Source organism: Cyanistes caeruleus, chromosome 18 (assembly GCF_971803275.1).
Source record: "Cyanistes caeruleus chromosome 18, bCyaCae1.hap1.1, whole genome shotgun sequence".
NCBI classification, from domain to species: Eukaryota; Metazoa; Chordata; class Aves; order Passeriformes; family Paridae; genus Cyanistes; species Cyanistes caeruleus.
Window position 1 is genome coordinate 6,797,669 of NC_141718.1, and position 25,089 is coordinate 6,822,757.

Here is a 25,089-nt window from a genome sequence, read left to right on the forward strand (position 1 = left end):
AAAGCACCTCCATCCATATAGACCCACAGAAACTGAGCTCCGGGAGCTGGAGTTGGCCAAAGACAATTTGAGCATTGTAAACCCCATCCTTTCTGGACAAAGTTAAGCTGGGGCAGGTGAAACTCTTCTGCAGTTTATGGATCTGTGTAAGTTGTCTGTAGCAGGCTGAACCCAATGCGTTTGCTCTGCTAACCCAGTGTCTCTGCAATGCCATGTGCTGCGACAGCTTGTGTTGGCAGCGTGCTGGAGCTGTACTTGTGTGAGCTCCTTGCCAGGGGAGTTACCCTACCAGGGAGGGGGGAGCAGCAAAGGACAGCCCCACAACAAAGGCTTTCTGCTGTGGAGTAGCTCTCCAGCTGTGCATGGGCGAGACAGTGACAAGGGCTGTGGGGAAGAAACTATCTGATGAACTGGCCCAGGGCTCCGGGGTGCCCTGACCTGCTCCGGCCAATGCCCCGCACTTACCCGCCTGCTCCCGGCTCACAGAGTGGTTGTTGTTTTCATTCTCCCGACTTGGCACCACCAGCTGGAGCTCATTGATATCGACAGTGGAGTTCTGGATCCTGTTCTACAACTCAGAACATGCCCCAGTAAACATCGTCAGATAAACAGTGCAACAGCCAACATGAAAGAGAGAAACAGAAATTGCTGAAGCCATTAGCACTAACCTCCTGGTCACTGCATGCGTTGGATGAGCTCCTTTTGGGGCACGTTCTCTGCCTGAAAAGGAGAGACAGCAACAACAACAACAAGCCCTCGAGTGAGTTAAAGATCCACAGCAGGAAAGTTCTCAGCTCTGCTCATCCTGCGAGGGGAACCCAGCAGGTTATGAGCATCCAAAATACTTGCCAAGACTCAAGGCAGCAAGGCCTGTAAACAAGGGGAGAAAATTATATGCTCATGTGGTGGAAAGTCAGCTGAGAAGAGAAGAACCTGTCATCTTCTTCCCATGCTCACTGCAAAAGCAGGAACAGAGCTCAGACCTCTGCCAAATCCCACCAGGCTCCCCCCTGACAGCTGCTCTTTCACATCAGTAACTGAATAGCAGGACTGAGATCCTTCAGTCTGGGCAGTGACATCCTTCTTATCCTGCTAGACAGAATATTTCATCTGCATAGCTAATTCTGCATACTGGGTTATATTTAGCAAGCAGAGAGCATCCGATGCTGTTCATTTGTATGACTGTTTCACTAAAAGGCAGTGCTGTGGCAGATGATGATGGGATGAATGTGCCCCTTGGCTGAAGGGGGATACAGGCATGTCCTTAGCAATTTTTTTCACATTTTTGTTGAAATTGACATTACAAAACAACGAGGGTTATAAACTTTTGGATGAATAAGACTTAAAGATATCACAAAGAAAGGCTGGCACTGGTGGATGTGATAATGACTGAAACAATGTAGTCTGTGCCCAATGGTTCTCCAGGGGACAGTGCAGACATGGGGAAGCATTAGGCACTGACTGATGGGATACAACCCAGATTACTGCAGAAGCAAATTCTCACCCCCAGGTGATGGATGGGCAGCAAGAAATGACTGTCAGGGCAACTTGGGTGGGGAGAGTTGGCAACACTGAAGGCTTGATGGAGTCACTGGGCACTCAAGGGTTGGGAGGATATGCAGACATAAAGTGCAGTTGCAATTCATGGGTTGCAACCATACAGCAAAAGTTTGATTGCATGGGACAGGATTAAAATTAAATAAGGTGGACGTATCTGTTGTTCCTGGGGCTTGGGAAAGAAAATAAAAAATCCCCCATTACTCGAGCCAGGCTTCATGGCCAAAAGTAATTAGAAGTATTGGCCAACTAACAACTGAAGCTTTCATTCCCTCCCCAAGTAGCAAACAAAAGCTGCAGTGTGGCAGAGACTTGGAGTTTCCCCAGAGAGCTTTGCCCTGCTCAATGCAATGAGCCTGAGCAGATACTGCTGATGACTTGGTGCACTGGAGTGGCAGTGGGTGCCAAGCCCTTCCCAGGCCATTTCTACTCCTGGCAAGGCAGAGCCTGCTACTTTTAGCTGAGCAAGAGCAGCAGACAGAAATGGAAAAAAAAAAAAATAAAAAAATCAACGGCTAAACCTGGTACCAGAGGAATAAATAAAGTATGAAGAGAAAAGAAAGTGGAAGGCAAGTTTACAAGGCCAAGAGCTTCCAGGTTTTTCTTGGCATCCTCTGCAGTGCCCAGTCCAGCCAGCAGAGTGTCCCTGGGCCTCGGGGGGCTGGTCCCAGTTCCCAGTGTGCTGCACTGGTAAAGCACCATCATTTTCCCCCTCAGCCCACCCCGTGCTACCCTGACATTCTCTGCAGTGAGAACAGACTGTGGCTAATACACATTTGACACCTGATTTCAAGCCCCTATTTAGGACAAGAAGCATAAAATAGAGCTCGATGGGCTCAATCTAAGAGAAGTTTAATGCTTAGTGCTTAATGGCCTCAGCAGTCTTATTCTGAGCGGCATTAAAAACCCACAGCTGTGAGGTGTGAGCAAGCTCCAACCAGTGCCAGTGGTGCTGGGGCCAGAGACCAAAGCAGTTCCCACAGTAAAGAGGGAGAAAAGACAACACAGGTGAGATAACTCAGCACAGATCATTACTTCCACCTGGTGTCACTTAAATGCTGTGATGTCTCACAAAAAATAAAGTGGTGTAATCAAGGCTTCCCAAGAACAGCATGCAGGGAATACAGGAGGCTGGGAGAGTAAACACCCTGTCAAGAGGCTAAAGGAGTAGGGCTAGTCTCTATTTACATTCAGTCAATAGCTGGCTAAGGTATAGATATATTTTAAAAAAAACCCAAAAAACCAAAGAGTTGTAGAGCAATGAAGAGGCATAAATGCCAGTGTTAAAAGAAACAAGCCTAATCCTGTGCCATAGGACCCCTGGTAGGATGTATTCCCAGCAACCAGAACACACAAACATTGGTGTGTGGGGCTGAAATCCTGTGGGCTTTTTTTTTTTTTTTTTCTGTTGGTCAGCAAGAGCAGAACATTATTTTGTAAACATCTGACAAGCAAAACGCCAAACTGTGAATGTGAGAAGCATGGCCTGACTTTCTAAACAGGCTTTGCAGAGGAAACTTCAGCCAGTGGAGCCTCAGATTGCCAGTGTACTTTTTGGGTTGAATAATAACTCTGCTTCATGGATCGTTACAGTGAAATTAAATAGGGGTATTGGAGCAAGAACAGCCTACTCAACATGTGTATCAGCCCAGACTGCTGCCATAGCAAAGGGAGCCTGTTTCTGTCTCTTTTGAAGATTGGCAAGGGTATAAAAATAAAGTATTTGGTATCTGGAAGACATTTTCCACCAGACTTTTTCCTTTAGAGCTAGCAAAAAAATTGTGGTCTAAATTAGTGTTCTGCAAGCTCTTTAAAAACAAAAAGGTTAGTTAGATGTAGTACATGCAAGTTTAACTCTTACAGCTACAAAAAGCTCAGACCCTGAAAGCAGGAATTTCTATATATGGAGCAACAGAGATGATATTTAAGCTTCACCACTGTGCCCATGTTTTCTGGTGCCCAGTGTGACTGGCCTGCATTTCGTGTTTATTCAGCCAGAGCTAAAATGCAGCCTCCATAAGGACAAGGAAAAGCAAGTTGCTCAAACCAGCCCCAGTGGCGAGGGCTGGCTGGGCAGTCCTGAGACCTCTGGGGTTGGATGATGCACACTGGATGAGGCAGGAGATGCAGGAAGGGAGAAACCAGAGCAGCTGTGTGATGATTCTGGGAAATGAATGCTCCTCCTGCTGATACCCATCCACCAGAGTGGAGCCCTGCAAGGGGCACTGTTTGTTTCAGTTTACCTGATGTTGTCATTGAAGTCAAAACATTTGAAAAATGGTGTTTATTTTTACAAAAACCTGGGGAGCAGAGGCTCTGTTTTGAATTTGTTGGGAGGGAGAGAAATAAATCACTGTTTCTACAAAAATGTTTTCACTAGGAAGTTAGAAAATGCAAACATATGCTGGGGGGCGGAGAAGTGTTCCTAGGATAGATACAGAGAAAAGAAATATATAAAGGAGAAGCAATTGACTGGAGAGGCATGCTTGTGTAATTGTCTGGTTTTAGCCTTTAACTAGTTAGCATCAGGACCTGGAAATTCACAACCCAGCCTGACCACCAGCTCACTTGACTGGATCATTTTGGATTGCATTTGAGAACAATGAGAGGTACTGCAACATGGCTCTGGGCTCTTCCTCAGCATCAAAGGGATGTGCAGATGACTTCTTAACATACTGAACGCATTGGATTTAAAATGTCTGCACAGTCTCTTGGATAAAATATGCTACAGATGGGAAAATATTTTTAAATCTTAATTTTAAATCTTAATTTAAATCTTAATACGTGGTAATACTTTGGTTATTATTTACTTTTCTGCAGAGTGCTAGTGATGGTTAGTTAGAGCCAAACTGTGGGAAAAGATGCAGTGACTGTCAGCTCAGCCCACTCAGGAGACTCAGGGAAGGATGATCTTTCTGTGCTGATTTTGTCCATCAGCCAGAAGCTGATGTGCAAAGGCACCACTACTATTGAAACTAAAAATGACCAGGCAAGTCCTGACTGTTCAGGTATTTATGCAGGAAAAAGGAAAGAAATCTGAGGTAGAGGAGCTGTAGGAAAGAAAACTGAGGAGCCTAAGGCAGGAGCAGTGTACCCACTTTACCACACTTGGAGGACAGCAGGAGTTAGCAAAGCAAAGGAAACATAACTCTTTTCTGGAAATATAACTCTTGTCTGGTCCTTTCCCTGTGGATAATATCTCATGCTTCCAAGGCTCTGGTGTGCACCACCTTACCTGCAAGCTACACAGAGGGCAGAGAGCAAAGCAAGAGCAAAAACAATGATCCCTGTTACAATTGCCAGCATCATCATGTTCTCCTTCCTCTCCTGCCTCACAGCATCCACAGTGCTGGGGTCAGTGATGTTCCTGTACTCGAACAGCATCGCAAAGCCTCGGCCCCGGTCCGTGGTGGTGATCAGCTCCATAATAACCTCAACCATTTCCAGAGAGGAACCAAAGACCATGGTCTTGTTTACAGGGGAATTTGGGCCGCAGAAGCGAGAGGAAAATGTGATGAGATCGGAAACATATAATACATCATGGGGACAGACATCCACTGCTGACTGAGGGCTGGAGGAGATTTCCAAGGGCAATGCTGTTGAGGGAAGAGTCCAGCTCTCTACTGTGACTTCATTTCTCTCACTAGCAGCCAGGTGGGCAAGCAAGATCTTCCCTTCCAAATCCTCTCCTGTTTCCAGGCCACTGGTATTTTGCCTCTGCATTGAGACACTACCAGCCACGGGGAATGGCAGCTCCTCCTTGGTAATTGCTTTGGGTTCCTTCATCTGCTTCCACTGGTTTTCTTCAGATGCTTGTTTGGCTTCATCTTTTTTTGAGATGGTTCCCGGAAGTTCACTCAGGTGACCAGCAAGGTCCTTTGACTGGTCTCTGGTGCTGCTCAGATTCTGAGCCACCTTTGATGTCGAGGCCCGGAGAGAGGGTTTTGTGGTGTGGACAGCAAATTCCAGGTTTTCCTCAAGAGAAGGCATGTCCTTATTTTCTGTTGTAGCAGGGGCTGTAAAGCCATCCCAGGGGGTTGGAGTTTCACTAGAGCTCTCAAAAATGTCAAAGTCAAATATTTCCAAGATGAGATGGGTTCTCATGGGAATGAAAAACTGCCAGACGCAGTGTGTCCCTGGGTAATAGTTGTTTGGAAAACCTGGTGACAAAATCAGGCCTCTTTCCATTGATTCCACCACTGCACCACAGGAGTAATACACCTGGGAAAATAAACAAAGAATCTTACATCTTGCCATAGATTATACCCAGGATGCAGTCTGCCAGACCAGTGGAAGTTCTGGCTCTTTTCTTTCCCTTCAGAGTCTGGTTTAAGATGCTGTCAAGACAGGGGAATTCATTAAGCTTGTGCAAGTTTTAGCTCCTACTTCTGTGGAGCATTGATCTGATATGGGAAGCCACTCTTAGAGACTATGGAAGTGTATATTGCGTGGCCAACCTCCAAGAGAAATATAACCCACATAAGTAATTCACATAATTCTCACTTCCTACTACTGATAATTTGTGCTGTTGGCAAACATACAACTTTTTGACCACACAAATGTGTTGCCCTAAACAGTTGGTTGTGTGAGAAAAATCTTAAGAAGCTAAAGGAAAAATGTGTCACAGCATTTAAAACTCTGTGTTATTTTCATTACAAAAACATTTTCATGTAAAAAAGAACCTTTGCATTGATGATCACCCATGATTCATCCAACCAACTCATCTTCTGTTTCAAGGACATTCAGCCTTATTTACTTCAATAAAATGTAGCTGCTTTGATTGGGCAAATTGTCTCTTTTTCAAGTGCAAAGCCTCTCAAAATAGTGACAGCAGATACCAGCTCTCACCAGTAAACCAGCAACCAACATACATTTTACATAACACAGCGACAGTTCCATGTGAGCCTGCTATTTCTTCCCTCTCCACAAATAGCCTCCAGCCTCCAAGGAGGAAGGAAGTCCATAAATGGTGGCACTAACCACCATTCTGTGCTTTTCTAAAGGTGCATAAGGCTGCTTTTTCACATCATATTTACAACTACCTTCTCCCAAAGCTGCTCTCAGAGCCTTTTTTCAATATTCTTTCATAAATTTGCAGAGCACAGAGCCCAGTCTATGCCTTAGGCAATTGTTTTTGAAAAGGGAAAGAAAAGAAAACAAAACCAGAAGTGCTTAGGTCACAAGCTCTGTCTAGGAGCATGGGTTTACAAGCATTAATTGGAAAAGAAAGGGAATGCTTTGGGTTTGGTGTGGTTTTTTATTGGAAATGATTAGTCGTCTTGGTCTGTTATCTATTTAAACACAAAGGAACTTGGCAGTAGAACAAACAAAGCTTATGAAGTCCATAGAAAGCCACAAAGATCAAAATACTCCTTTTTTTTTTCTCTTGCTCCCTCCCCTTGGCTCATATTGAAATGGAAAGAAAAAAAATGCAATGCCAAATGTTAAAAGCTTAGAAATAAAACTCCAGACCTGTTCTGTGAGGCACAACCTTTGTTTTCCAGCAGGTGCTGCTCATATTCTGGGGGATTTCAGGGTAGATGCAGGATGACCACAGAAAAGGACCAAAACAGTAACGTGGGTGGAAACTGTGTTCTGTATTCAACTTGGAATCCAGTATTTGACTTGTAAAAGTGTCATCTAAATCAAAGCTTATGTTAATTATAGTGGAATAAGCTGCAGGCTCCTCATTTAAGGCACCTGGGCTGGACTAGGGCTGGAAGTCTCAAGTGGAAAACCACATTCATTGCCACACACATATTATTCTCTGTCTAATGCCTTAGAGTCCCACATGTAAAATGAAAACATATTAATAGAAATTTGCTGATCTTTTCTCCAGGGGGTAAAATGTTGGGGTTCAGTCTGGATTTGTTAATTTATGGTAAAAATCTGGGGGAAACAAGCAAAACTTGATGTCAGTTTAAGAGGCTACAGGTCCTAACAGTTAGATCCATTTACTAATTCACATCAGAATTATAGGTACATTTGTTGCCACTTGGATTTTACTGAAAACTTGTGAATATGCTCCACTTTCCTCAGGGAGAGGATGCCTCTTATACTTGGAATAAGAATAAGAATAGAGGGATTTTCTCTTTTTTCTCTTGTATTCCTTCCCTTCATCCCAGCATAATGGTGCAGTCTTGCCTTTGTTCCACACTAATCTTCTGAGCTCACTTTTAAACAAGATATTTGCATAGCAAGAAACAGTAAACACCACCTAACTTTTGCACTAACATATGTGCCCAGTTTAGGAGGCAGAATGTGCACCAGAACTGCTGCTCTCGCAGGGTGGCACTCCTGGATGTGGGAGGATCACAGATTGGCTCAAGCTTCCTTAAATTAGCAGTGATTGAGGGCTGAGAATTTGTTTTGAGGAATATGTGAACTGATCCAGTTGCCTTTTTTCAGACTCTGAGAAGGCGCTTGGAGGCGTTCACAGCCCCTCCTCTACTACCAGGAGACTCTGCTAACACCCGAGAGCTGCAGCCACCGGATCAGCGGGGCCTGTGGGATTCATCACCGAGTGCTGAATGGGGAATGCAGCCCCCCCAAATCCCTCGCCCCTGCTCTCAGGATAAGCTCCCTTTCCTGCCTTCACTTTCACTCGGATCTGTCAAATTGTCATCATTTGAGGAGGAATATCTTGCACGTTCTGTGTACATCCAAGGAGTCTCAGATGAAAGGTGCCTCTTGAGCCACCAGCTGGCTACACTAAAAACCCCAAGAGCTGCTCTGCACCCCCAAACCTGGGCAGAGGGGGAAATGCAATGTGTGAATTCCTGAAATATGGCTGAAAAGTCATGGCAGTGGGAGAATTGTTCATTTATTACAGCTTGTGAGACCAAAAAGATTCAAGACTTGCTCTGAGATCAGGGAAAAAACCCACAAGGGACAGGAAATGCAAGACAGATCTGAGGGAAAGGGAGGGGGAAGGATTTCTGATTAGTTTATAATCCCCAACTGAATGAATGACAAAATGGTTTTGTTCATTTGAATCACCAATTATGAACCCTGAGTTTTGCCAATTAGACACAGATGTTCCCTTCTGCAGCAAGCTATAGGCTTGTGGGCTTTTGACAGATGCAGGCAAAAAAAAAAATTGGCACATTTTAAATCTTTGCAAATGATAGGTTGTTGTCTTTTTAAAAACAACACCTGATATATGCCCACACCAATTAGGTGAATTATGAGCAGGGAGAACCAGATTACCAGTCCTGTTTGTCTGCTTTTCAGTACTTTCCTCTCTGGCCAGAGGTTCCAAATGTTTCCAACAGTTGTGTTGAACTAAATCTCCAGTCCATCGTGGTCAGACAAATCCTATCTGCTTTCTGTATTGGGGTAACAGGGGAACTGCATTTAGTATGTTTAGAAGTAACTCAAATCTCAGTTACTGCTGCTTGGTCACAGACACAATGGTTGGCTATTTCAGAGCATGACAAGATGTTGCATTTCCTCCTTTCACATTACACAGCCCACTCAAAAGCTTAAATCTTGTGCCATTACTAAAATTTCCCCATTGTCATGTACTTACCTCCTCCTGTGCTGATGTTTGGAGAAGTTAATATTGACATCAGCTTTGAGCTATTTAAGATACACATGTGTAAGGAGTTATAAAGCTTCTGCACCAGGAAACACAGGGCTAAGGAGTACAAGGAGGACCTTGTGCTTGTCCCTCAAAAGTGATTGTGGAAGTGGTGCTCTGATGGTGCTGAGAATGCTCTGCTGCCCTCTGAGGAGCATGGCTGCAGCAAACCCACGTGTGATGCAGCTGTAGGGAGTTTTTCTTACACATAAAGCTGTGTTGGGTAGGAACAGATGTGGCCAGAAGTGACTGCAGGCCATTGTTCAGGAATCTCACCACAGACACCAGCGGCTGCTTCCTGAGGAGCACCAGCTCCCAAAGAAAGAGAAGCCCCTGCTGTATTGTACAGGGGTGCAGCACAAAGCCAGTGTGTCATTGCTTCCAAATGGATTCTTCTGTACATCAAAGACCTCTTGAGAAGCAGGAGGCACTGATGAAAAGCAGAATTCCCATGCATAAAAAGGAGAAAATTATTGTTTTGGCCAGATGGGATTTCACCATAAGGCCCACCCAAGACTATGCACGGGGAAGAGTAGTTATCATCATCTGAGTAATAGAACTCTTAACTCTGCTCTCCACTCACACAACACCTACAAATGTAGGCCTGGAGCCTCTGCACTCTTCCTGCAGGAACACTGTCAGGGAATCAACACATTGTAAGGAAATCCCACTCCCTACAAGATTAATTTAATTTAATAATATAATTATCACCCTTTAGTCACAATTAGTGCCACAGAAGGCACCAGGCTGGACCAGAGGCAAGCTCAGAAGCAAGCTCCTCACTTTTCCAGGACAGGACAAGTTCTTTCAGCAGCTCAGAGCAACCCCACGCTCAAAACCTGCAGGGGTCTTGCAAAAAGCCATGAATGGCAAGTTGTGGCAGCCTCTAGCTGGCCCACAGCCTCTTCAGTGATGGGTACCAGCCTCTGCCTGAACCACAGGGAGCAGGCATGGCTGGGTTTCTCAAGCTTCTCTGTCCTGCCTCCAGAAGAGAAGTGCTGCTGGCCTGAGGTGATGCTGGGAAGCCAGAGGGAACATGGGAGGATGCTGTGACGTGTGGCTGGTAACAGAAGGTGTCATGGCCATGTGGTTCAGCTTGTAAAGAGACAAGCCCTGCTGAAGAGAACTGGAAACAAAGAGACGCAAGGCCCTGGGTAGGGAAATCCTCAGCCCATTCGTGTTCTTAGATATTGTTTCTTTTTCTTCATTCATGTTAATGCTGGCTATGAGAAGCTGCTGGTTGCAACATCCTAGAGGACACCATCCCACTTGCATCCCAAAGAATGTTTATTTCTGAAGTGTATTTATTTCAAAGAAAGGGAAGGAGGATATCCTGTCTTGATGTTTGATATTCCTCTGTGAGCACAATCTCAGATTTTCTGGCTTGAGACTTGTCCAGCGTAGCTTGTTTTCTTTTATAAAATACCTAAGGAATAGCAAGTTCTTGTGGTGTATACCCAGAGTCAGAATGAAAGCTCAGCAGAGGAAACTGGAGACACACAGATGAGCCACTGAATTTCCACGACACCCTCAGAGGCCAAGCCACACACCTAATAGAGATACCCAGCTGCAAGGCTGCGAGGAAATTATGTGCAAAGTTCATAACCCACTTTGCCCTCATGAATGCTTTATGCACATCTCAATTCTGTGCATTGCTCACATGTATTTTGAGTTTCAGGCAGATTTAAAAATGTCACTTCCACTTCTTTTTAGAAACAAGCGTAGGAATAATCCACTATATTTCAAACTGACTGAACATTTAAGAAGTTCTGCATTTATTAGTCTTTTCAAGCACAGAGGCGTATTAACTCCTTATCCAAGTAAAAGGGCTTTTTGGTCTTCGCCTGAAGGCTGTACAAGAAAAAAACCTAATACTGGAGTAATTAGTGGAGGTGAGGATAGAAGCTTTTTATGAAGACCTTAGGCCTTTCAAAAAATCATTCTGAAGTGAGAATACTTGGTTATGATCCTATGATTTGAATCAGAGAGTTATTTTATGTTATGTCCCTTCCTGTAAAATAGCCCCACTATTTAAACACTTCTAAGGGTAGAAAACAAAGAACTCCTCTGCAGGTAGATTTTTTTTTGCTTAATTTAAAAATCAAAATCCACTGCAGCTGCCTAGTGCCAGAACAGGACAGTGTATGGGTATTCCACAGTAGCCTTATCTTGTCAGCCTACAGCTGATTCAACAGAAGCCACAGGGGTAAGCAAATAGTTTCTGCACAGAGATGGATGCAGTCTTAGAATCCAAGATTGTTCAGCCTAGATGATTAAATTTAGCCATCTGAGCTCAGCATAGCATCAGTGGGTTGAAAATCCAACAAGCTTTATTTGGGATCACTCACCCCTCCAAAATTAAAAACATCTTATGTGCACACATGCAGACACACGTGTGTTTCTTTCAAAGAGCTGGAAACACTTCAAGGCTCCTTCACCAGCTCCTTCACATTTATTCTGCCCAAGGGACCTCTTTAAAACTCTGGCTGCACCAACATCTTTGCTCAAAACACAGAGGGGGAGATATGGCATCCCAGCTACTTCCCCCTTTTCCCCTCCAAACATAGGAAGTTGATGCCAAGTTAAAGATCTCTCAGACTCCTGAGGACATTTGAACTGAGCCAGTCACCTGGGATGAAATATGAAGTGGCCCAAAATTCAGCCAGAGAAAAGAGAAAATGCTAAACTTGGGGTTTTAAAAAGAAAATGATAAGGAAAAAGGGCAAGTTGTCATTCCACAATCCCAGCTTATAGGGGAAAAACAAAATAAAGACAAGTCTTTACTTGCTGACATGGCTGGAACTCACTGCAAAGATACCAGAAATACGATTCTTGGGTTCCTAGCAAAAGCCCCAAGTTCTCCTCTCACAGTATTTCCAAGCTAGGGAAGTCTGAGCTCTTTGGATGCTCATCAAATACAGGCTCTGAGGAAAGACTATCCCAAGTAAGATAGAAAACTCCAGTCTGTTGGTTTAAGGAGTGACATTTCCTTCACTAGCTGACTGATCTAGAGATCAAAGAGGGTAGGACTTTTCCCAAGCAGAGGACAAAGTTAATCAGAGATTTTGGAAAATTAGTGCTCTATTTAATTTTGCATTTTCAGCTCATCTTTGCATGCAAGGTTTATTTTCTTCCATTAGAATGAGCTAGATACAGCTGCAGCACATCTAACCTGTTTTTTCCACCTGGCAGTACAAGAATTCCTAGAAATACCTTGGAATTACCACTTCTCTCTCTGCCAAATCGCCTTTGCTGTTTGAAGCATGAGCAAAAGGAGACACTCTCATCCCACATTAGGGCAACTCTTCAAGTGTCTCTGAATGATTGAAAATAGCAGAGTTAGCAGAAGCAGGTCAGACATGAGACTGACACAGCACAACAAAAATTGCTGACATTTGCTTAGTTAATAGCTTCCCCCATCTCCTTTAATTTTAATCTTTATTTGTAATTATTTTTCAGCTCGATCTCCAAAAGAGTTCCCATCAATTATGAGAGTACCCTGCTTTCTGAGGGGTCTCCCTTGCCCTCCCAATATCCCTGTCCCAACACAAGCCCACTTTCTGCACACATGTAGTGCTCCCTGAGCCAATTCACACAAACAAGCTCTGAACGGGGTTCAGTGTGGGACTCAAACTGGGCTGAGCATACATTTGCTTTTAATACATTTATGGTACCAGAGCAGTTGCACTCATGTTTTTAAACAAGGACCTAATACTTCTTGAAGTGAATGCAACCTGCTGGATTTAAGCAAAACCAAACCCACATTTTTTAACAGATGCTCTGTTATTTTAGTGGTGGGCAGCAGCAGTTCCACCACATGAAAGTGATTACGGATGTGACATTTCCACTCTGCAAATCCCATTTTCAGGAAACTGACTTGTCTTGTATTCCTTCTTGGCTCACATCAGACAGCTTCACAGGGCCCTGTTTTCACATTTATCTCCAAGTTTTCTACTGTTTTTAATAATTTGCAGAACACTTGAAGAGAACAAATATGCAGGTAGGGAGGGAAGAAGGCTGTGAAAGCCTCTTACTGCAAGAGACAAGGAAAACAAAAATACTGCTAGAAGAGTAGGGGAGGGAAGCAGGAATGCAGTTCAGCAATTAGAGCAAAGAATGCAAAGTCTGAATGAGACATGAGAACTTGGAGGCCCAAATATGCCTCAGTCTGCAGACATGCTATTCTCTTATTCTTCCCATATGTGACTCTGCTGTAGCTCAAGCATCACAACAAGATTGCTAGGAAGGCACTGCTTTATTTCACTGGAGAACAGGCAACATTCTAACACTTCCTATGAAAAACAGAATAATCAGGGAGGATGGGAATGTTTGCATACCCTTGGATGGAGGCAAATAAGCTCTGCTGGGATGGAAAGAGTCTGGCAGGGCTCAGGGTACCCTCACCTGCTCAAGGTCTCCAGGGCCAGCTCCCAGAGCCTGCCTGTGGATGCAGCATTCCCTGCAGCAGCTTTCCAAACCGTTAGGCAGGCATGGCCACAACAAATCCCTGGGAATCAAAGCAGCTGCAGAAGAAGTGGCAGGAGAAGGTCAGTGATCTCATTAGAGCCAGGAGGCCAGGGCCCCCAGCCACAGCGAGGTCCCAGCTCCACAGCTGCAGTGTGTTTTGATACCTGGCTCTGGCAGATTGCATAACTACACCATGAGGTCACCATCCCTCCTTCTTGATTCTCGCTCGGAACAGGAGGTGGGGAAAAGGAAAATCACAAGAAAACAAACATGGGCACTCCGACAACCACCAGGCACAGCGACGCACTCCAGCCTCCGTGGAGAACAACAGCCCTCCTCATTTAACTCCAGAGATGCTTGCTCCCAAACAACAAAAAAATGCTTGTTCCCAGAGACACAAGCAGGGGCTGTTTTCTGAACAATCACCCATGGAACAGCCCAGCTTTCCATAGCATGATCAGCAGTATATGCAGTCTGAGCATACATTGACATTTTGTGCTTGTCTTCGGGGCACGTGGAAGAAAGGCAGTCGAAAGCTCTGCTGCTTTTGGGAGGTTCTGGTGAGAAGGAAAACCAGTTCATCCTCATGAGGCCAGAGATGTCAACCTACACTGTAGTTATGAGCAGTAGGCAGATTTTTCTGCAGCAGCCACAGACCTTTTTGAGTACCTGATTCAAGATTCCTATATAAGATGAAGAGCGCCCAGCTCTGGGTGCAAGGCTTTGCTGGCTAATTTGGCTCACTTCCTTCTGCAGGCAGAAGCCAGAGTTGTTTCCTACCGAGGGAAATTCAGAGCAATAGTTAGAGATGGTCTTAACAGTCCTCTGGAAGAATATGTCCCTCTCTCAGCAAAGGTGGGACTGCAGGAGGCTCACTGCTAACTCAGCCACATAAGGGCTCAGAGGTGAAGTCTCAGAACGCTGAAAAGAATTCTTCTTTTCTACCACATCACAAATAGGCAGAAGTTTTAGTTCTCCCCTTTCAATTCTCTAATTAGGATGGAGCAGGATTCACCTACAAGATCCTTTACAAGTTACAGCTGTGATCTATATTTTTAGAGCTAGAAATGCTTATGATGAATAGTTTTTCTCTGGGCTTGGCAGCTCATGGGTACATTTGCTACCTGTCAGACTCGCAGACTGAAGTTATCATTACAAGAGTCATCCTAGCATTCACTGACTACTCCATACTTATTGCATGTCTAGGTGCAGACATGCTTGTGAAGTGGATAAAATGTTGGTAGAGTGTGAAATACAGACAGAAATGTTCTGGAAGAGACCTAGGTCAAGGCACAGGACATTTTTTCTTTAATTTCACTTACATCCAGGTGCTTTTACTAGAAACTAAGTGCCAGGTCTTATTCTGAACTCTTCTCTATCTTGACTGCAGCCCCACATTACAATATTAATTTCCTTCTTCTCATTTCAGTCTGAAAGGGACAAAAGCCAAATTGTTTTTCTATCAAATGATTTGAAAAATCTATTAAAATATGCAAATCCAGTGCTTGGAAAGACCCACTTGACTAGGCAGTGTTCCCATGGGGACCATAACCATTACACCCATAAAGCAGAACTATTTTAAGCAGAAACCTCTCATAACTGTCTCATAAATTTATTGTGCTATGCTCATGTAACAAATGTGATCTATGTCCCTATGAGAGCAGTCTGAACACTGGCTTTCCCTTTCCATCACAACATCAGCTTTTATGCCCAAGAAAGCATACAACGTATCTAACATAACATCCACAAGGGAGTGCTGGAATTCCCAGCCTTTTCTTGCAGACCTTTCAGACTAATCCTTGCAGGGGGGAAAAAACAAAACTAACTCTTGTGACTGGACACTCAGCAGACAAATAGAGATTCTCCAGCAAAGATGCAAGATGCTCTATCAAATAAGATCCCTCATCTATACAAAGCTGCTATCCATGTTCTAGTTTGTTGGGTTTCTTTTTCAGAAAATACCCTCATTCAAACATACAAAAAAAATGTAAAGCCTTAGAAAGAGAAACAAAGGCATCATTTAGAGTGTCTCCTCAGGCAAATAATCCTGAATATGATGGGACCATGGTAAATAAAAGTAAGGCAGTGTAATGAAGAGTTCAAGATGCCATGACCATTTGCTTCAGGGCTTTAATAGGTCACATAGGTCTATTCTCTACTGGAGCAAGTTCTCATTAACAAAGTGTACACAACACACCATAGAAAAATTAACAGTAAACGATAGGGTTGGTGGGAACTGACAGGGGTGATCCAGAAGATCAATCTGGTTTTCATTTTCTATAAATTGAGCAGTATAAAGCAGCTCAAATTAAAGAGTAGAAAACATGGCCAGATTGTTTTCTACTGCTTGGTCACCAGATGGAATATATAACAAAACAAAAGCTATAGTCCTGCAGTAGAAGTTTACTTATGGAGCTCAGTATAAAAGCCCATTGAACAAGTTATGTATATCCATAGGAATCTATAAAACTAATATTCACAAATTAACTACATATATATCACCTCCCAAATACATGGGAGAGATTTAAATAATGAAATCCATATGCACCTTAGGTACCCAAAACTGCTTTGTTTCATTTTGAAAGGACAAGAAACAGGAGAAAGTAGAATTGAAAAGCAATCCCATGCAAAGTTTGCTGGCCACTTACTGGGAAATAAACTTGGATTTTTAAAAGCAAACAAAACACAAACATATACATGTAAACTGGCCTGGCAATAGATGAGCTGTTTGTGCTTGGACTTCCAGCTACATGACCCTATTGTATCATTCAGACACTTCAGATGTTTCATGTGCTGGAAGCCTACTGTCCAAATGTATGGAGAAGGAAACATTCCATATGTGCATGCAAAACCTGAAAATATTCTGTCACTGTTACCCTGCTGTAGAACTGTTATCCCAACTTTTTGGGGACCAGGTTGTTGTGTCACTAAAAGTCATTAGCAGGTGGGAGGGCTCATGCAGAAGACACGGGCAGCGCAAATGCAAGCAAAGAAAAAGCCTCTCCCATTTATGCAATCTTTTTAGCTGGGCTTCCAGATGAGCCATTGCTGCAGCTGGAGCTGGAGCATCCAGGGGTCTGCTATGGTCTGAGTGCTCAGTTTTGGATGGTATACAAACAGCAGCACTTCTCCCCACCTTGTTCTCCCAGGATTAGTCTCCTCTTGTGCACTCTGGAAAGGGAAATTTCCAAGACTCCGTCCTTGCCAGGATTTCAGAGAGCAGGATGCATGTAAATTTTACTTTAGTGCTTACACATAAGGAAAGACCACGAGGGCACAGCAGGGAGGGTTGGGAAAAAGCTGAAAAAAGTATCACAGATACTGTAGACAGAGGAAAAACTAAGCCTGAGTTTGTTGTTACAGGGTCCCAACCAGTGAGCAGTTTGTTTTCCTAAATAAATCTGCTTTGCAGACATCCTTTCTTCTTCCCCATTCAAGTTTCAACCAGGAAACCTGGAATAAGTTGCTGTTGATTTTAGAGGCAAATCAAAGTGCTCATCTTGCTAAGCTCGCATTTAAAGTTAGTCTTGATGAGCAACTCCTTGGGGCCCTTGTATTCAAATAGCGAGGTGTTGGATTTACCTGAAGTGCCCACCCATGCAGATCTGGAGCACAGGAGGAAGTCAAGGGCATGGGCAACCCAGGCTTTGAGCCTCAGTGCTCCCAGTAAAGGCTCCAAGTTTTCAGTCAAAAAATCCCTTTAATAAAAACTCAGTCTCTCAAAACAGCAGTATATTTACTAACCAAGACCAGGAGAGAGCTGGATTTAAGTAGAATAAATGGATTAGAGCTTCCACTGCTAATCTCAAATTAAGTGCAGTATAGAGGAGGCACTTGGAAAGGCTGAGTGACCAACTTTCTGGGATTTGGATCAGGCTGGACTTTCAGAGGCATGTCATCCCACAGCTCCTGTACCCAGGAAGCTCTCATTATTGGCCTCCTTGGCACCTGACCCTAAATAGTCCTGCTACACCTTATCAGAATAAAGAAATACAAATACTACAAAAACAGATCAGTAAGAGATCGATGAACTTCTGAAATCCCTTCCTAAGAGCTGATAGTAGTTCTGAATGGAGGCTTGTGGCAGCCCATTTTGTTTAGTTCATTTGGTGTTGAAACCTGGCTGCTAATATAAAGAAATGAGAGGAGTAAAACACAGGATGAAAATGAGATAGTGTAGCAGGTTATGGCTTGCATGTGAAAAATTCACTTTTGTTTTGCCACTTTGAACACCACCCACCCCTGCTTTCTATTGAAGCATAATGGTACTGCCTGTACTCCCCAGGACCAAGGATTTCACATAGTTTCTGTAATTAGATATTTGTGCAACTCTGAAATCCTCTGATGAAAGGTACTGTAAAAGTATTACCAACTCTTCCACCCTTGGGTGAAAGGGCTCCACCCAAACCCAAATACAGATGTTGTCCTCAATGCACATCATTACTAATCCAAGCCAGCAGTACTTATAGCCTGATTTAAATCCTCCTGAAGTCTCAGATGACTTCTGTGAGCTCCAGTAGGGCTCTAAGAACTCTAGAAAGGAAATACAGGCAAATTAGCCTTTGCTCCTCTCAAAATTGGAACCTCCTTTCCATTGGCAATGACGTGAGTAAGGATACTCGAAATGAACCATGGGGCCATTTGCTGCTGAAAGCTTGTAAGAGGAATGATAATGTTTTTACAGAGTTTGAAAACCAAGGCTGACAGTCAGGCTTCTCCCTGCTGCTGTGAAATTGTTACACATATTAATGCAAGTCCCTACAGTGCCCTGTCCCTGCTCCACCCTTCTCCTGCCATGAATTTGTACAAGAGGATGACTTTCCTATTTAGTACTTCCCATACTCAAGCAAGTACCTAAAAACCAAGCTGAATATTTAGCATTTCTCGATCTGGGATATCAGTGCATACTAAGAACAGTGTGTAATGGGAAGAACTGCTTTACCAGACCTGGTCTAGCTACACTACTCTTGGGTAGCCACTCTCTGGTACAAAATATGCCATAAGGTGTTTTGTTTTTTTTAAGAAGAAACGGAGATGGGAAGAAAGAGACCTGAATATTTTACCACTCTTCCAGCTCTGTCACACAAAGAAGCACAGGAGAGAATAGTTATTATTGGTTACCACAGGAAAGTTTGTTTGCTGGGTCTTTGCAAACCAGTGCAACAGGATTGTTTGCACCAACCTCTTAGATAGTAAAGAAAAAAAGTTATTTCAGCATTTTCACCCCAAGGATGGTTGGTATCTCTACCAGCACTACAGTCTTTTAGCTACTTCTGCACAAAGATTACCCACATAATTCAAGAAATCTTCTGCCACTGGCTTGTTTTTCTTACCTTGGCTGCTGCTTCCATTGCTGGCCTTGGCGAGCAAGAGAATTATGGCTCAGTTCTACAAAGAGAGAATCCCCAGTGCTGTGCAGAACTTGAGGCCAGCCTTGTCCATCTTCTCAGCTTTCAGCTTCTTCAGTGCTTCCGTAATTAGAATTATCAGGACTAAAACACTGCGGACATTATTGCTGCTTAGCGTGAAACTAACAAGAGAGTGCCAGATTTATAACACTCTGGCCAGGCAGAATTAAAAAAAAGTTACAAATCATTGCCCAGTTCCAGGGATATGTACTCCAGGATTTTATTTTGCCAGAGACTCCATGTGAACTTTAGCCTCTAGAAGAAATCCGCCTGCAATTTTCTAATTTAAATACCAGTCAGACCAGTGGCGGGATGTAAACTAACATGCATGAAAAATAAGGGTTCAATGACCCAAATCAATTATGTTTTAAGGGCACTGCTCTGGACTCAGTAGGAAATATTTTAAACAGGAAAAAGAACTAAATAGGATCATTCATTGAACTGACTTGGAAATGAGGCAGAAATTTGGTAAATAAGAAGTTCAATGCAAGTCAGCTTTATGGACCAAATTTAGTGAATTAAAAAAACCCCAACAAAACAACAATAACAAAAAAGCCCAAACCAAAACCAGAAAAAAATAACCAAAACAATAAAAAACCCAAGTTGAGATAATTTTTAGACTCAAATAATGTTTCAGGCTCCTGGGTACTAAAGTGAACAGTGCAATAAAACAAAGCAATTCTCATGCCTTCCTTGATCCCAGGCAGTTTAACACAGTTTACTTCCAGACATAAAAAAAACCCCAAAACAACTGGTTTATAGAAACCCTGAAACTGCATCTTTATTAAAATAAGACAACCCCTAGGTCTTCTGTATAAAGCAAAAATAATAATTTAATGAAAAAACAGCTGCTGAAGTTCAGAACCAGCTACTGTGACTGGATTTTTAAAGTGCATACACAGAAGCTAGGGAAAAACAGCTCTACTGCTTCAGAATATAAGAATATAACTGCTCCCCAAATTGGCCAAACATCCAAACTCTCTGCCCAGTAAACATCTGATCTGCCAAGATACATTGTAAACACAATAGGATGCAGTCATGGCAATTAATCAAGATAAAAAGAAAACGGGAAAGACCTATCATTTCTCTGCTCCTCAAGTACAAAGTACTTTCACAAACAGTGAAGAGATTAATAGATATTAAGTTCACTGCCAAAAAAAACTTCAGGTTCTTTGAAGGTGCCTTATTTGTCTTGACTGGCTTCATCTCTTGAGACAGAAATACAGCCTGGTGTGCATAGCCAGTGCCTTACAGTGATGAATAAAGCAAAAGCTACCTGGACCTAAAAATCCCATTCAAGTGTTACTAAAATAACCCCCACACCTGGCAGCTGCTGGGATTGGAACCAGATGTGCAGTACATCTGGTAAAGAATGGGACTGCTGCTAACAAACACTGAGCTATTTGAGGGATATACTTTTCCAGTCCAGCAATGGTCCAGAAAGACTAGTAAAAGTTACATATTTTGCCTCTACTTTTCTCAAGGCAGATGCTGACCACTGACAGACCTATTGTGTGCCAATTTAAAACATTTGAGACCTATCCTCCTGCCCCAATCAGAAGTGCATATTTTGCTGCTCCAGTTGCATAATTTACTGATTCAGCTGCATGCTTGGTTGATCTGGTAGGAGACTAGTACAGTAGTTGAGATTCTGGATACATTGCCAACTGTGCAGCGTGCTTTGTTGATCAGGGCTGTAGAATTTAATAGCTGAAATTTCATACACTTTACTAATCAGGCCACATTCTTTGCTAATTGAGGTGCATATTTTAGTAGTTGATTTTTTTTTTTTAATCTTTCACTGATCTTGGGAAGGATCCTGCTCCCTCCGAAACCAGCAGGAATTTTGCCATAGTTCTTTCTGGGTAAAGGACTAAGACTTTCACTAGAGGGTCTGGAATTGCTAAGATTTCTTCTCTTAAACAGAACAAGAAAGGCTTGATTTTTTCCTTTAAGCCAGCAAGTGAACAGAAGAATACCAGATGAAGGATGGCACTGGTATAGAGAACTCCACAGGGATTTGATTAAACAGATAATATTTAATGGACATACGGAGACATAATTTTGACTGTGTTACTCTTTCATCAGGCTTACATTCTTCCTTCAGGATAAACAAGCCGCTTATCTGCACATCTTGTTCCATTTGATATAGACACGCAGGAGGAAACATCATGCACCTTATCTTCAAATTTTCTTTCATTTGATCTAACTCCTATTTTTAAATTGCTGTGGTACTCGGTGAAGGATTCCAGAGAGAGCTCTACTTTGCCACAAAACATGTTGCAAACATCCACGCTACCTCGCAGCATCAGAAATTTTCTCAGCTCTTACTGGCAGAGACCACCTTCCTGGATGAAAAGAACAATTCAGTTCCCTGTACCTCATGCAGACTTTGCCCTTGCCAAGGGAGTTTCTGTTATGTTTTTACACTGTTAACTCTAAGCCAGAAGACAAATAATTTCCCATAAATCGTTGAATACCTTTTTTCAACTGATAAATTGAACTACATTTGAACCACTAACTTAGAGTGGGACGTGTATTTCTTTACTAGCATAGCAACACTATCAGTGTAGCCAAAAAAGATAAAAATAGTGACGCCTACGCAGCACAGTGCAGTCCTTGATGAGTGAAGAGCAAGCGCAACTTACTCCAAGAAATAATAAAAACAGGGAGCAAGAGATGTACACACACGTCTGTTTGGACACAGAGCTCCCTGTCATATTAAGGAAGATAAGCAATAGAAAATGCTTTTCTTTCTGCAAAAGAAATTGTCCAGTATGTTAAGAGCCTGTAAGCAACATGATGAAAAGAATCATTGACACAGCAAGAAGTCAAGTCGGGGAAAACAGGCAGGAGACTGCTGCTTCTTCATTAAGGAGGCAGCTTCTTTTCTGTAGTGCTGTTGGTCAATACTTTAGTTCAGTTACTGCCTGGTGCGAAATCAAACACTCTTGATTTAGAGACCAATAGAAATTGACTAGGAAATATTAGAGAAAAATTAGCAAAAAATTAGAAAGTTTACTGATGCATTCAGAGTGCCATCATTGCTTTTCACCCCCAAATGCACAGCACACATACTTGCTCCTCATGATTGTACCGGCAAAGGCAGAAGAGAAACAGCACAGGAAGGATGCAATAATTCAGGGAAGCAAGCAAGTTATGTAGTTTAATAAGAGAGGTATGCAACTGGATGAGGGTAAGCTTGCATTCTGCAATGCAATCCTGACTTGAAAGAGAAACAAAATACAAAGCCCCACAACCGTACAATTCAATAGATCTCGGTAAAGTTTGTATTTTAGGGCCAGAAATGTGGCTTAATTAAGTTCTTACTAAGCTATCTTCTCTAGGATACCAAAGTGAGATAAAACATCTTCATTTCAGCCGCAGTGATTGCTGTGTGTTCGTGTGCTGTGGCAGGGAATTACTTTATAAGGCAGATTTATAATGCTGTTTGCCACCAGAGAAAGCAACCCCACACTTTTTCTTTATATATACATATATATGTAACAAGACATAAATGTATGGAATAATATTTTCTAATACTCTACTGGCTCACGTTTTACAGAATTGAGAATCTCTACTAGAAGTGTCAAACCTTGGTTCTATCAGGGTCCATAGGAAAAGCCCCACTCCCTTCAGCGGGACCAGGACTGCTCACCCTTCCCAAAGCTCAGAGTGACTGCTCTGTAGCTGGTCCCGGTTATGGGTGCTCTGTTTCTTCTCCTGCCTTTCCACCGCAGCTCGCGTGCTGCCTGTGCTCAGCCTCCCGCATCTCCCCGTGCCCGCCCGCTCTCAGCAGTGCCCGGATCCCTGCCCTGGGAGCTGTACCTGTCACTCGCAGAGTTTATCTGCTCTCCCTGCTACAGCCGAGGTGCGCAAGAGCGGGGAGAGCGAGCGTGGGGGCTGTAAACCAGCACGAGGTATTTGGTTTGGACTCCCCAAGACAGGCTGTGCCCGTGGCAGGGATGCCTTTGGGCAAGTGTTCTCATTTCTGCCGGGAATCCGTAGTCATTGGGCTTTCACCGGATTTCGGGTCCGGCTGTACCGAAGCGGAGGGTTTGATCCGGAGTCCCGGAGCATCGCGTCTCGCGGTGCCTTTCGCACTCCGGGGCGAGTCCTCGGCCAGCCCCACACCCCGAACACCGACAGGCAGGGGCCCAAGGGACCCGCAGCCGCCCCCGCCGCGGCCGCCCCGCTGCAGCCCTCCCCTCCCGGTGGCCGCGGCGCATCCCTCGTCCCGGGAGCACCAGCGCACCCCTCACCCGGCCTGCCGGCAGCTCTGCCCCGGGACTCCCGGTCCCTGCCCTCCTGCCGGCGGGGCTCCCGGGGCACCCCGTCCCTCGCCGCCGCCGCGCTGCCCTGCCCGCTGCGGGCGGGGGCCGGTGCCGCCGGTGCCGGGGGTTACCTTGGCTCCCGCCCCGCCGAGGCAGAGCGCCGCGGCCGCCGCCAGGACGAGCCCCGCGCCGGGGCCGCTGCGGAGCATGGCGCGCCGTGCCGAGCCGTGCCGAGCCGTGCCGAGCCGTGCCGAGCACAGCCAGTGGAGCTGCCGCGCTGAGCCGAGCCGAGCCGAGCCGAGCCGAGCCGAGCCGAGCCGAGCCGAGCCGAGCCGCGCCAAAGCACCGCCGGTGGAGCTGCCGCGCTCAGCCGTGCCCCGAGCGGCGCCGCTGACAGCGACCCCCCGAGCCCGGCCTCCCCGCCCCTCGCCCCCTCCCCCGGCCGCTCCCGGCCCCTGCCCTCCCCCGGGGGGTCACCTGCGGCGCGGAGCTCGGCGGGGACCGGGCGAGGCGCTGCGGGAGTGGAGGGGGCTGGAGGGGAGCGGGGGTGGCCAGGTCCGAGCCCCCCTCCCCGCAGTGCTGTAACCTCGGCGGGCTTGGGAGCCGCCGGGCTGGAGGCAGCTCAAGCCTGCGAGCAGCGGCGAGAGGGGGCTCCTGCGGGAAGTTTCTCCTGCGGGGCGGTGGGAGATGGAGGAGCTGCGGTGCTGGCGATGGAGAGGGCGGCTGCCCCGGGCAGCGCACCCGGCCGCTGCTCCAGTCCCCTGCCAGACCCCGGAGCCCAGTCAAGGGAGTGAACGGTCAGAGGAATGGGAAATAGGAAAGGGGCTCAGGCCTTTCAAAACAGCTAAAAGCACCCCGGCTCCATCTGAGCACGAAGCAGAGGACAGGAAAGGAGTATTCACGGGCATCCTGGGGAGCCCAAAGCACAGGACCTGCACAGAAACCAGCAGTCGCTGGTCAGGGTACAGCAGCCACTTAACCTTTCTGAAGGTGATGGGAGGGCAAGGGACACTCCTTGTTTCTGATGCAGCTTTCTGGTTTACACTCTCCTGTACTCCACTAACTCACACCACATCCTGCAAGTGATTCTTAATCCTGCAGATGACAACTTAATCAATGACAAAAAGTGGCTATTATCTTCAGTTGGTGTCCAAGTGGGTGCATATAATAAACATGAAGTTGGAGGACTGGTGTCAAAGAAAACTTTTTTTTTTTTTTTCCATAAATACAGTCTTGTGTTGAATGCATCCTGGCACTGAGCTCGTCTAGTCCAGGCCCATTCACCTGCTCCATGGGTTTGGTGATTTGTTTGGAATGTAGGAGATAATGTTTGGATCCCAAAGAAGTGAGACAGATCTCTACTTAATGTTTGCAGTGCTTGTGAGATGAAGCTGCCCGTTAGTTTTTATTGGACACCTACAAAAAGTGACAAGATGATTAGCCCAAGGCTGAGGGAGGTTCCAGGACAGGACTCTGACTGCCCTCTGCCCACAGGGACCACGTTCTCTCCCTGGGAAGTTTACAAGTGCTGATTGAGGAGTAGCCCTTCTATGGAAGGACACATAAGGAATGTCTCCATAGCTTAATTGGCTGTTTATACTTCTTGCACTGAAAACAGAAGATGTAAATAATTCTTTGTGTGACCAGTTCTTATTTCATCCTTCTTTTTTCAGGGCAAAGTCTGTGTAAAGGGTGTTCCTGGGCTCTGACCTTGTCAGTTATTTACTGTGACTGCTTGTGTTTGAATTTACATTTTGCTCCCACTGGGTAATATTTTTTTGAGTTACCTGTCAGATGAAAA

At 44.7% G+C, this 25,089-nt stretch overlaps 1 protein-coding gene across 8 annotated transcripts in view; it reads right to left on the reverse strand.

Moving 5' to 3' along the window:
• LOC111936505 (uncharacterized) overlaps window positions 1-24,173 on the reverse strand; it is a 32,512-nt gene extending 8,339 nt beyond the window's left edge. The window contains exons 1-5 of one of the 8 annotated variants that reach the window (XM_086856164.1): window positions 13,771-13,839; window positions 13,477-13,662; window positions 4,793-5,778; window positions 669-720; window positions 466-568 (exon numbers count right to left, since the gene is read on the reverse strand). In XM_086856164.1, the coding sequence (XP_086712290.1) occupies window positions 466-568; window positions 669-720; window positions 4,793-5,745 (1,108 nt within the window). In that variant the 5' untranslated portion in view covers window positions 5,746-5,778; window positions 13,477-13,662; window positions 13,771-13,839. The other 7 variants (XM_086856161.1, XM_086856157.1, XM_086856160.1 and 4 more) reach the window with 7 other exon arrangements.
• Between the last annotated feature and the right edge of the window lie 916 nt (window positions 24,174-25,089).